This window comes from Poecilia mexicana, unplaced genomic scaffold (assembly GCF_051168715.1).
Source record: "Poecilia mexicana isolate PSO_F unplaced genomic scaffold, ASM5116871v1 scaffold_2, whole genome shotgun sequence".
Lineage (NCBI taxonomy): Eukaryota > Metazoa > Chordata > Actinopteri > Cyprinodontiformes > Poeciliidae > Poecilia > Poecilia mexicana.
In genome coordinates this window covers 42,680,689-42,693,570 of record NW_028263371.1, presented here as the reverse complement: position 1 = coordinate 42,693,570, position 12,882 = coordinate 42,680,689, and the positions used below count along the sequence as shown (strand labels likewise).

Below are 12,882 nucleotides of genomic sequence, written 5' to 3'. Positions count from 1 at the left end.
CCCAGCTGTAGTGTAGTTAATTTTAGCTTACCACAGATCTTTCTCCAAAATTAGCCAGTATTTAACTCAATCCATCTTCCAAACAGCATCATCATATTTTTCATCCCAGTAGTTGTAAAAACCATTACTACTCCATTTTTGCTCTAATATAGAGCAATTTGTTTTGCATTTTTTAAAAATGATCTCACTCAGTTGGACATCTCGCAGAATCAGACAATGCTATTATTTTTTTTAACTGTACAGTATTTTATGTTGTAAATCTGAACCTATTGTCTATTCTATTCTATCCTTGCAGCCTGAAACATTGAAGATCTTCCCGGCAGACATTGCAGTTAACTTTTTGCATTTTTTTATTCCATCCGATAGCAGGTGAGTCAGTATGAGTCGCATTTTTTTGTACATAATGTTATATTCCTCAGGAGTCTAGTGAATCTCTGGTGTCTAATAACCAAGGTGTAAACGAAAAAATATTCCTTACTATAAGTTTTGTCATTCAGTCTCCTCCAAAGATAGTATTTATACTCAGAGACAAATATACTGGAGAACATACATATCCTGTAAGGAAACTTTTCTACACTGGTAAGTAAAATCCTAAACTATATTGTCTTTCAACAATTTTCTCTTTCTGCCATCAGGAAACCATGAGGAATGTCGCTCAGTGTTCTCCATGTTGATGGTGTGTAGCCTGTTTAGTCTGGCTTGCAGTGAATATGTGACTCATCTTGTAATGGGAGAAACAAAGGAATTGGCTTTTAAACCCAATTCATTCTCACATCATTTTACTTAACAGCTTCGTATGTTAAAGTGTAAAAAGAAACACTCAAAATAATATCTGCGCTTTTAAATTTTGCGTCACTTCCTGTGTTCCTGGTAATAAACGTCTTCATTGTTTCTTTATTATGTGTGTCCTTTCTTTCTAAAAACAATTATTTCCAGTGTAAATACAGATCAGGCAGATCGAAAATATCAACTCTGTTGTTTTTAAGCCACTTAACTAATTTGGAGACGTTCACAGTGTCATTGTCCATCTGGATGTCACATTTGTCTCCAGATCTCAAATTTCAGGCTTATGTTATGAAATATTGCTTCAATATTTCCACATAATGTTGTTCTTTCATTTTTATCATAAATCTGTGTTGCAGCAGTTTCATAGAAAGGGAAGAGACAGTGTGTGTGTGTGTGTCTGTGTTTAAGCTGTGGCTTTTTCCCACATATTCTGCTTTTTCTCATCTTTTGAAAATGCCTTTAAATGTTTTCTGATTAAACATTCTCGACTTGTGAAAGTATAAACATAAGTACACTCATCTTTCACAAGTATAAGGTCTTGGGAAATTTGGCAGAGCATTGAATTTTGCTTAAATTTCCTCCCTTTCCAAGCTTGCTAGATAAGGATTTGTTTTTTTCAGCTGGTACCTTTCACAATCCTGATCCAGCTCTTCAATCTTGAAGTTCTGTGCTAAAACACAACTAGATATTTGTGTTAAGCCTGTTAAATCAGACCTGTTGCCTTTCGGTCAAGACCTTAAAGGTGGAAAATCACTCTGACCTTGATGAATGGATCTTTACCTGATGATTTAGTGCTACAGTTATGTCTCAAGAGATTTCTACTTGATCCAAAATCATCCGTTTTTTTCTTTATATCTCAAATATCTCAAATATTAATCTCTTTTTTTTTTCATTTTTGATGTAAATCAGTCCACTGAAGTTAGATCAAAACTGCAGTTTGAGTTGTTTTTTGGGGGGTGTTGTTGCTGTCCTGTGGTCAAGTCTTATCAAGTTGCAGACAGACCTGTGAAGATCACAAGTCTGTTTGTAACCAGATGGCAGACTTGTTTGTGAAGATCATCTGGGGAAGAAAATCTCCCCAGGAAAGTTTCTTTGATTTTCCCCTGATGTCAGCTGTGCCTCTGTTTAATGCAAATGTGAAAACGCCAACCAATCAGAAGCTTACATAACATCATCACATGAGCTTTCCAAACCGCTTTAAAGGCCATCCCAGTGTCTGTAAACATCTGACTTTAAAAAAACAAGACGCCAGAATATTACAGACATGTTGAGTCATTGTTTCTCTGAGGCAACGAAACCATGCAGCGTCTGTAATTTATGTCCTGGATTACAACACATAGCAATTGTCATGAAGCCATTTCATGACTCATGGATGCAAGCACCACCTCAGCCACTGGAATTCCATGTTCTCTATCCTTTCTTATCTTGAAGAGTGTCCTGGGCTTAGCCTCTTTTTTTTGTACTTAGTGGAATTGCATATTGCAGTCACTGACTGCCTCTAGAAACAAAATAATAAATTGCAGAAATGCTTCTGTTGCATTCACTTCATTGGAATTTTCTTTCTTTTTTTTCGGTGGAAATAAAATTTATTTTAGCTTCCCTACATGTATGTTCTCTCTCTCTCTCTCTCTCTCTCTCTCTCTCTCTCTCTCTCTCTCTTTTTATTTTTTATCTTATTTTATTTATTTATTATTTTTTTTACCGGATTTTAATTTTATGTTGCCGTCACTCCATGCCTCTGTTTGTGTCTGCCTGTCAGTGTGAAGGGCATCACTGACCACGCTGAGGAGGAGTCTGCTGCTGCTTGGCTTCCAGTACATCAACCTACAGTGTGTATCTGCCTGGCCACCGCCTTCTTTCGGCTCCCTCCTCTTCCTCCTCCTCCCCTCGTTCATCCTCCTCAGCCACTACTGCAGCAGCAGAGCCCGGTGTCTCCTGGATGGATCCATGAAGAAAGACCCCCCCTCCACACGGCCTGTCCCCTCCCGCGCCACGATGATGGGCCCCCAGCGATTAACAGCGTCGTTGTGATGATGATATTGGGTTATTTCAGCAATCAAATATGAATCATGCATTTGATATTTCTCGCCACTTCGCTCGTCTGCGTCCTCTCGCCTTGGCTCCATCCATCACTGGCTTCATCCGGTGCGTATTGCAACAGCTCGCTGTTGTTTTAAAAAGAAAATAGATATATATATCTATTTTTTTCATTTTTGACACTGAACTCCTTGGATGAGATGTATATATATATATATATATTTTTTTTTTTAAATGTTTAGAGAAAATTGCGCTTAATCGTGCTCGTTCATCTCCCTAAAACAAATCACGGGGAATTTATTCTGTTTAATATGCGGCGTCTCCAACGTGATGGTGCATGAAAAACAGCATGACAACAGCATCTTTTGTTCCGACACTAAAAAGCGTCCAGCTCTATTAAATTTGTTTCCCCACATAAGAAATAGCAGCTACAGGAAATCAATTTGAGACTTTTTTTTTTTTTTTGCATAAACCTTTTAATTTGGTTATAAGCCCATTAAAGGCAGTCAAGTATGAAGCAATTTTGTTTCTGTTTGACATCACCACATTTAACTGAAAATGTGATGTAAGCGGAGCCATTCCACGAACAATGTCATGCTTTTCCTCAGAGAACGGCAGCTTTGTGCTTTAGATAAGTCAGATGTGTTATTTCCGTTCAAATCCAGCTTCCCAAGGAGTAGAGGACAAGGTTGAGAGGGACGCAGCGTCAGCACTGCTGAAGCAACAGGCGACTGCAGCACCTGCCACAGACAACACAACACACCATGCAGCAGAGCATGCCATCACCTACCCCTCACGGCTGATCTACTACCTGAATGAGGACTCCGAGAGCACCCACCATGACCTCAACACCCATGCCAAGAACCAGGCCGCGGCTGACCAGGTAAGCTCACTCTGAGACGGGCTTGTGTTGAAAAACCAATGAGATCCGTCCTGCTGCACTGTGCCTCGCGAGTATAACAGAGAAGTGCATAATCAGAGCTCCTATAATGTCTAGCTTCCCTCTGGGCGTAATAAAATTTTGTGGAATGGAACTGAATTGTCTTGAATGGACGTATTTAATCTGCTTTGGGTGTTGAAATCGACTTATCTTTTTAATGTACAGCTTTAATATTTTTGTGTCATCTTCAGACAGTCCACCTCGCCCAGGCCAGTTTCCAGTTAGAGGCATTCGGTTCCAGATTTGTTCTGGATCTAACGTTGAACAAGTAAGCACATGCAACTCCTTTTGTTCCTTTTTGATCTTTCTACAATAAGCTGTGATTATTGCTAGGAGTGACCTCACTTCTAACAATAATAGCTCACTCTTTTTGAGTGGATATCTTTGAAGTTATTATCAGTAATTGTTCCCTTACCTGGAGTCACAGGATGCCATATTAGCTCCAGGTATACTGGGCCCCTTGCCAAATTGAACCCAAATTTCACACCTGCACAGAGGTTCTGGCATTAATGAGGTGCTGGACAAGTCAATCCATCAACCCATCATAACGCAGGAATTTATCTGAGATTCTGGGATAGATTTTATTGAAAGCAATTATTGAAAATAATAAAATAGCAATAAAAGCAATAAAATCTCCCTATTGTCAGCATCAAAGTGAGGGCCCAAACTACCCATTGACTGCTCTTGCATAAAAGCAATAAAACACTTTTTCAAGGCCCAAGTGACAGAAAAGGTTTAACTTGTTTTTATCTGGTGTTTGTCATCCCTGCTTTGGATTGTCACCCTGGGAAACAGTCTATGTGGCCCATGTATCGTTGCAGTTTCATTCCTTCCTGCTTCAATTTCATAACTGTGAACAAACCATTTTGCGCCCATACTCTTGAGCAATTGCATGGGCAATTATTATTTTCTCTGGTCAGGGTCCCATAGTTGTTGGGAAATTATCCCGGTCGACTCATGATCGGCTTATCAGAACACTTGGCCATCTCCAAAAATGTAATCAAAGTAACATGGAAGTTGTTTAAATTAGAGAGCAGCTAGCTAAACAGTAATTTCTTGTGAAAGTACAGCAGCTTCAGACCTGATAATGTAGCAAATATCTTCCATGGATAGAAAATATTTTAGTTTCTTATCATAAATTACTAAAATAGCTGCCATAAATAATCATTTTGATTTCTTCATTTAGCTTAAGCCCCAATTTGCTGCTCATGGAACCTGAAACTCAGGGCTATTACAAGACAGGCCAACACCTTGTCGGTCTTTAAACAAGTCCAACAACAAAAATATCCTAGTAGTTTACTCTAACACTATTTTTATGGACTTTCTGAACAATATAGATTTTTCTTGGGTGTTTATTTACACAGAAGCCAGTGATATGGGAAGTGGAAGTAAAAGGAAGGAGGCAGTGCACCACCAATAACCTTCCTGAGTGAAACATGCTTGAAGAATGAAACATGAAAGTTAGAGTAAATAGCCAGTGGAAAAGTAAGACAGTATCAGTGTTACAGTATTCATCTAAACCTTTATGATGTTTTGGCTCTTCACTTAAATGTGAGACAGCTTGATTGGAAACCCTTTACATGTCGTGTTGTCGGTATGTGTTGTACAAAAATAAAGATCACTGGTGTTGCTTCCTCCATTTACTGTGTAATCGCTCAGTGCAAATGTAAAGACACTTTAAAGCTTACAAAAGTAGCTTTCTCATAAACCTCTGCCAGTTTTTGATCTAGAATTGTTTTCAGAACATAGAAGTCAGTTTTGTTTGTGCCCCATCTCATACTTACTGTAAGCTTCAGCCTCCGCACTGGAATACATTTGAAGGTGTTTTAATTTGAAAATAAAGTTCACATACTGCCTTGAAAAAGCAAATAAAGTCAAGAGGGAATATCTGTTTTTGTTTTAACTCAGAAACTAAAGTTCGTTTAGTTGATTTAACACTAAGAGACAAATTGTCTAAACACTGTTTTTTTTAAGTTAGTTGATAGCTCATTAATCTTGAATATTGACTTGTTCTAGCTTAGCACTGTTATATGAGCCAAGTAATTATTTCACAGATGCTCCTTGCCACGATAAACAAGTACACATTTATATATTACCATAGTTTAAATGACTACTTACTTTATATTTACAGAATTTAAAATCTTGAAACAACTTGCATGAACAAAATAGCTACATGCACTTTATTACAGTCACTTTGGTGCATTTCTCAAATCATTTCTGACATTTGCAAAACAGTATGTGCATTTCTCAAAACAATTCAGTAAAACAGCATGAGTTACCTGCAAAATCCAATTTCCTCCTCAAAATTCTTAGTTCATCTCTCAAAATTAAAGATCTGTGTCAGTAAGCATGTCAGCGCCTCAGAATGACAAGGCCACGTTTCATCATGTTTGGATGAGGCAGTCAAATGGATTAGTCATTTTGTCAATATAGCAGTGACTCTGAAGGGATGTTCTACAGTAAACTGTGGCCAAAGTTTAGATGACAAATAGTGTAAACTGTGATTGAGGGCGAATAATGGAAAAATTCACATTTGTGATTTTTCTGTAATTTGTTGAAAGACCGTGTCATTGTGATACAGAAAGGAAAACACAGCTCCACAGAAAACAAAGAAAAAAAAAAGCAAAAGAAAAAAAACTTTACATGATTGAGGAATTATAGTGTAGTCTTCCCTTACTTTTCATCTCCATGCTTTAAAAAAATCCTCAATGGGGCTAGGGAATGACAAGAGGAACTCCATCTGTTGCGGGTTGCAAGTCATAACCTGAAGATGTTGGAGTGATGGAAACTGGTGGACGTCCTCAGCTCCTTCTGCCTCTTCCTTTGTTTTGCCTCCTCGCTCCTCTTCCTCGTCTTCTCTCTGACTGTTGACCTTGTCCTAGTCCGTGTCCTTTCATTATCAGAAATGTTACATTTTCTGGCTATACACACTTTATATTTGCCAGTTCATAGTTCATCAGAGATACATTTGAGCTATTTCAGAAACTGGTTGATCTAATGCTTCGTACATTTATCTTTGTTGGAGAAACTCAGCAGCAGTTTACCAGGTCAGGTCACATTTGGGGAAAACAAAAACTAACAGAAATGTATAGAAATATGCTTGACATTATAATAACTTGTTCAAGCATTTTGCATGTTAAGACAGACAATTAAATTATGCTTTAATGTTGCGGACGTCAAGACAATTCAACAGAGACCGATACATTTTGATCAATCAACATGATAAAAGCAATTGAAAATCTAGGAAAAACATTTTAAATTAAAATAAATAAATAAATAAATAAATAAATCCAACAAAATGAGTACTCAGTGTTTGTTTAATGTTTACTGATATAACTTGAGTCCAAGCAAGTTCAAAATCAAAATCTGCATGGTTTCTTTGACTTAATGGGTTGATAGCTGACACAACTAAATGTGGCTGAAATGTTTTACAGTGCAGTTCCAATGCAGAAGCAGGATGACCCATCAGAACCACTGTGACCTCTTTTATGGAAGACACATTAGGTGAAACATAAAAAAGTCTTTAATTATTCAAAATGTTTTTAGCTGTTCAGACTTTGCTGAAATGGCATTTGAGTCGTATTAAGAGTGCAGAAAGTCTATATTGCTATCGGTGCTGGAGTTAAAAATGCAGCCACATTAATGCTACGTGCAAAATATAATTGAAACTGCAAAGACGTTAGAAAGAAAATACCTATGTCTGCTTGGTAACATGTTTTCTAGGAAACGTTGAACTAAAATAAAATGAAAGCAAATTTAACAAAAAGATTATGGAGTTTTTGGTTTCTTTATTTTTTTTTTTTTTTAGGAACAAACAATAGAGTTTTCTAGCTGAAGCAAACAAGAAAACAATACTGATTTTAATCAGTAGTTAAGAGCAAATAGCATGTATTATATATCATATAATAGCATTAATAGATTGATTAATGCAACATTAGTTTCGGATAATGCAGTCAGGGATGATGTAATTTAAAACATCAGCCTGGTGGTTCTTAATGGCTACAAATCATTTTTGCTCAGCTGCCAGTCTGCAGATGGAGACATCTTTATAGCTATGCACTGAAATGAGGAAAGAGACAATGGTTTTGTGGTTTGCCATCCTTGTGTTGTTTAAACAGCTTTATGTCACGGATTCCTTTCAAAAAGCTAGTCTAAAGGTTTCACTTGCTTTCATGTCTTAATGGAGTTTAAATCATTTGTTCTGATCTAAAATATAGTCATTTAGCAAACATGTCAGACAAAATTGTGGCTGTTTTACTAATATAAAAAGTCACCATCGCATTATTAAGAAAGAGGAAGAAAGAAAAAAGAAAGAAAGAGAAAGAAGAAAGTAAAGAAAAAAGAATGGAAGATGAAGAGAGAGAGGGAGAGAGAAGGAGAGAGAGAGAGAAAGAGAGAGAGAGGGAGAGAGAGAGAGAAAGAGAGAGAGAGAGAGAGAGAGAGAGAGAGAGAGAGAGACAACAGAAGAAAAGAAAGCGACCTTTATTAAGCATGAATAAACTAAGTCAGGTTAAAGCAAAAGTATAACCAGAAAAAGACAGAAACAAAACAATTCCATAAATTATTACTAAACATAAATTATGCAGATGTTAAATATTTAAATCCTTGCCAACCTAAATCTATTTATTACCAATAAAAAGCTACATCAGTTTTTTTTTTTTTAAAAAAAGGTGTGTGGAATTGCTATTCTACAATGTGGAATAAAAAAATTGTGTAATATCCAAAATCTTTTTCACATTTTTGAATCAGACCTGGTATGAAGTGAACTGAATGCACAACACAACACATCGCCCTTTTTTGGGAGAAATAATGCTAGCTTTTATATATATATATATATATATATATATATATATATATATATATATATATATATATATATATATATATATATATCAAAGACAGAATATTTTGAAAAGATTTTGGAATAAACACCAACATTTGTATTTTTTTTTCTTCTTAAAAGTAAGCTGAGTAAAAGTAAGTGGGAATTTCCTTTACAGGAATTAAAAAACCTTAAGCTCGGAGACTGTTTAGCCAATAAGGACGCAGAACACAATGCACTGTGATAAAAACTGCACACAAAAAATCCGCAAAGCAGCGAGACTGCGAAAGGTGAACCGCGTTATAGCGAGGGATCACTGTACTTACGGGGTTTTCCATAACTTGTAAGTGAATGTAGTCTGAACTCATGTAACTTTAGTTCACCAGTCTTCTCTCTTTTTGAACCGCAGAGCAAAGAGGTACTTTCTGATTTACTTTCCTGTGAGGTTGGCTTGAATGAAAGCAGTAGATTAGACTTTTCTGCAAACGCATGAATGGTGGGGCTACCTGGAAGGAATAAACCTTTAAGTAGGAAGACAAACAAAGAAAACTTATCATTTGAATGAGGATTTTTTTTCAATGGCTCTAGTGGCATGTATTTAACAGTAGCTAGACAGAAAGCAAGGGAAGTAAAGCAGCAAATGGCCGGATGGGAATCAAACCAGAGGCTCTACCACTGAGCCTCTTGGCGTGCCCTTAAATATGGAGAATGTAAACATTAGAAAAATTTTGAATGAACCTACTTCAAAGAACTGACGCCTTTTCTCATTTGACGGATGTGTTTTTTGTATGTGTGCACATTCTATCTTACCAATTTACAGCAAAAATATAAAGAAATGAAAAAAACATATCATAACACATCTAAAAATGAATTTAGCTGATTTTACAGAAAACCCTAGCTGGTAACAGTAAAGTGCCGGGATAAAATTACAAAGTGCAGAATTCATCTGTTTTCGGCAGCAGTTTTAGAAATCTGCCTGACTTTGTGTTTTTGAAGGTCAAACTCTTAGAAGGAGTATAAATACAGCTTGTATGTCTTACAGAAAAATCACTCTGAAATTACAACCTAATGAACTTAATTTGCACTGCCAGTGCATGTTGTTCAATGTTAAGGAATCAAACAGAGAGCTGTGTGACCTTGATTGCCAGCTGTTTGCATGTTGGTTATTAATGAGATGGCCTTTTTTTTTTGTGTGAGAGCAGCGTTTTGAAGTCTTTGTCTTGTGTTGTAGCTGCACCGGTGCTGCGCTAAATATAGCTGGATCTGCAAAGTGCTGCTGTTTGCTGGTTTCTCTGCTCATCTCTCAGTGAACCTGGGATTGGAAGCTGGGGGGAATTTAATTCAAACTGAATCGTTTCAGAGGATCAAGATCCCGTTTTACCTTGAGGGGCTTTAGGGTCTGCAGACGTGGAGTATTTGAGTGTCTGTGACCTTTCCTTAGCGCGTCTCCTTCATTAGGGGACAGATTGCAGCGTTGCATGAACAGCATGGGAGCATTACGTGCTGCAGCGGGGCTTGATTTGATCTGGCGCCAGACGTGAGAACCTCCTGTAGTTTCCTGAACCTTTCTCTCTGGCTTTTCCCTGCTGCTGCTGCTGCAGTGTAGCATTCTGTCTGCTCGCTCAGGGACCTCTGAGCAGCACTCCCCGTTTGTATCCTTTTTGCACAAGTCAAGCAGACATGCTCCTCAAGGTGCCCGTGTTGCTTTGCTCAGTCCCTTCACGCCCTGTACTCACGCTCCAACACGCAAACACCAAGACACCGTGGCATGGCCCCACTCACTCGTCTCGTCCTGCTTCATCTGCCGAGCTAAAAATAGCCCCTTCGCTGAGGAATACCTCAGAGATGCTGCTCCTGCCCTGACTTTTCTCTACGAAAGGGTGCAGTTTCTGCTCACATGCTTCTTAGCCTCACTCGAACATGTCAGAGCTTTTCTTTTTCTTTTTTTTTTTCTTCATGCACGCATGTCCACAGAAAGGGGGTGGGGGATTTTGTTGATTTGCAAGGTTAAATCCAGGAGGAAAGAGGAAAAAGAAGAAAAAAAGCGCAGTTATGGCAGATTCTGCAGTCTTTAGAAGTCAGCTAACAGATTGAGTGTGTGTAACGGTGAGGGATGCTGACTCAGACAGCAGCAACTGACAGCAGGACTGTTGTGTTCAAGGTGAAAACTGGAGCCTGGTGATCATTTATCACATCAGGGCTTGTTTGCAGCTTTCATTTTGTTATACTGGCTTCTGTTCCTGTCTCTATAAGCTGTTGGATGCAGTTGTACATAATTGTTTTCAGTGTTCTGTTTTTATTTTGTATTTTTTATTTTATTTTATTTTTTTGCTTGGGTTGAGCGGGGCAGAGCTAAGTCATGAATCATACCCCTTCACTCTTTTCAACTGGGAATGTTTGAGTAGCCTCTTGCTCATGTGCCAAGCAAAGCAGCCACAAAATGTGAGTCAGAGAAAACAGAAAACACGTTTTTCTACCAGGACTGAGTCACATTCTCCTGACATAAAGGACATGTTGGGGTATTTTCAGTGAGGCTCTCTCAGAAGGTTATAACCAGGTATTCTCTCAGTAGATAAGACTTGGCTGCTGCACCAAAGATCTTCCTGTCTAAAACACAAATTGAGAATGACGTACACAAAATGATTCTGGTCACAGTAACTGTCTTAATATGAGTAAAAGCAGTGCAAAAATAAAAAGATAGCAGCTTAACTAAATGCTATTTTGTTGATAATTAGCTTTTCTGTTAGGTAGTTACCCTGTTTTGATCACAATATTGAATGTAAACAATCATCATCTTCTGATTAGCTGGACCTGCATTCTGAAGCTAACGGCTAATAAAAGAGCTGTTAGCAAAGTGGACTTCTTCCATCTTCCACCACTTTATTAGAAATATTTCAAGTCACCACTGCCTCCAACCTCTGTGTCCTGTGTAAATAACCGTACAATTTGGTGTAAGCGGTCATCAAAAACAAACATGGCAACACTGTAAATGTTCTTAAAGTAGTGTTCACTGGTGGGATGTTCTGTTGTAAACTATGGCTAAAGTATTGTAAATTGTACTTGTGGGAGATAAATGGCAGGAGATTGGACAAGATCCACTTTTATGCTTTTACTGTAATTTGTTGGCAGACCATGTCATTGTGGTACAGAAAGGAAAAGACAGCACAGCAGAACTGAAAGAAATAAAACAAAATTACAACTACAACAATCTGCTTAACGAAAACTGCACATGCTGTTGACCTTCTGTTGTCAGACATTTGACATCATGTTCTGCTCTTGCCATTTACACTACATACCTTTCAGTTCGTGGTTCACTGAGCTATAAAACTGCTTGGTCATTGGTTCAATAGAGAAACTCATGATTCACCTTGGAGCAATTTTACCAATTCAAGACAGATTTAGACATAAGCAATTAAAAATGTAGACGAAATGTAGTTAACTATTCATAAATACTTGCATGAATGTACAAACGCATTTGCAACTTGTTCGCAGAAACTGATGTTTTGATGACTGAAGATGTGATATCAATTCTTTTCCAAGATATGCACCAAAGTGACTGAAAAGAAACTGTAAAATGTAGATGCCGAGGCACTCATATTTTGCTTTAGAGATAGCCACTGCTTCTAAACTTTTAACAGAAACCCATTTCAGACATTGTGGCTGATCCTATTTACTATTTCATTCATTTTAACAGTGACCTGCTGTCTTCCGATTACATTGAGATCCACTACGAAAACGGAAAACCTGTCCTGTCGAAGGTAATCATCTTCTTCCTCTGGCACTCTCTCTGTTCTGCTATTTTCAGGGTTTTTTTTTTTCTTTTTCTTTTTACAGATCAGAGGGCAATGATGACATTTATAGATTGGCTTTGTGTAAAATCAGAAAAGCAGGTAGTGAAAGAAAATAGTTAAAAATGGCATCAGCTCTGACGCGCAACGATTAGCTGTTTTCTAGGAAAGCATTGAGACAGACAGACAGACAGACAGACAGATAGACAGATAGACAGATAGATAGATAGATAGATAGATAGATAGATAGATAGATAGATAGATAGATAGATAGATAGATAGATAGATAGATAGATAGATAGATAGATAGATAGATAGATAGATGAGTGGAGGGGTTCAGAGCTTGGTTTCTGCTGCTGCTGATTCAGGCACAGAGCTGGGCTGGGCACACTCGGGCTGAATCAGCAGGGTTTCACTTCCCTGCAGCCTCCTGCTGGAGCTTTGGTCACGTGATGGGGGAAGGAAAAAGCACTCTGCAGTATCAGTGCAGGCTGAGAGACAGATAAAGT

The 12,882-nt window shown here is 37.9% G+C and overlaps 1 protein-coding gene across 3 annotated transcripts in view; it reads left to right on the top strand.

Moving 5' to 3' along the window:
- The first annotated feature begins 957 nt into the window (after positions 1 to 957).
- adam23b (ADAM metallopeptidase domain 23b) overlaps positions 958 to 12,882 on the top strand; it is a 30,302-nt gene continuing 18,377 nt past the window's right edge. For all 3 annotated transcript variants that reach the window (XM_015001338.2, XM_015001337.2, XM_015001341.2), the window contains exons 1-4: positions 958 to 2,931; positions 3,489 to 3,706; positions 3,955 to 4,031; positions 12,280 to 12,343. In XM_015001338.2, coding sequence (XP_014856824.1) covers positions 2,856 to 2,931; positions 3,489 to 3,706; positions 3,955 to 4,031; positions 12,280 to 12,343 — 435 coding nt within the window. In that variant the 5' untranslated portion in view covers positions 958 to 2,855. The remainder of the gene's footprint in view (positions 2,932 to 3,488; positions 3,707 to 3,954; positions 4,032 to 12,279; positions 12,344 to 12,882) is intronic.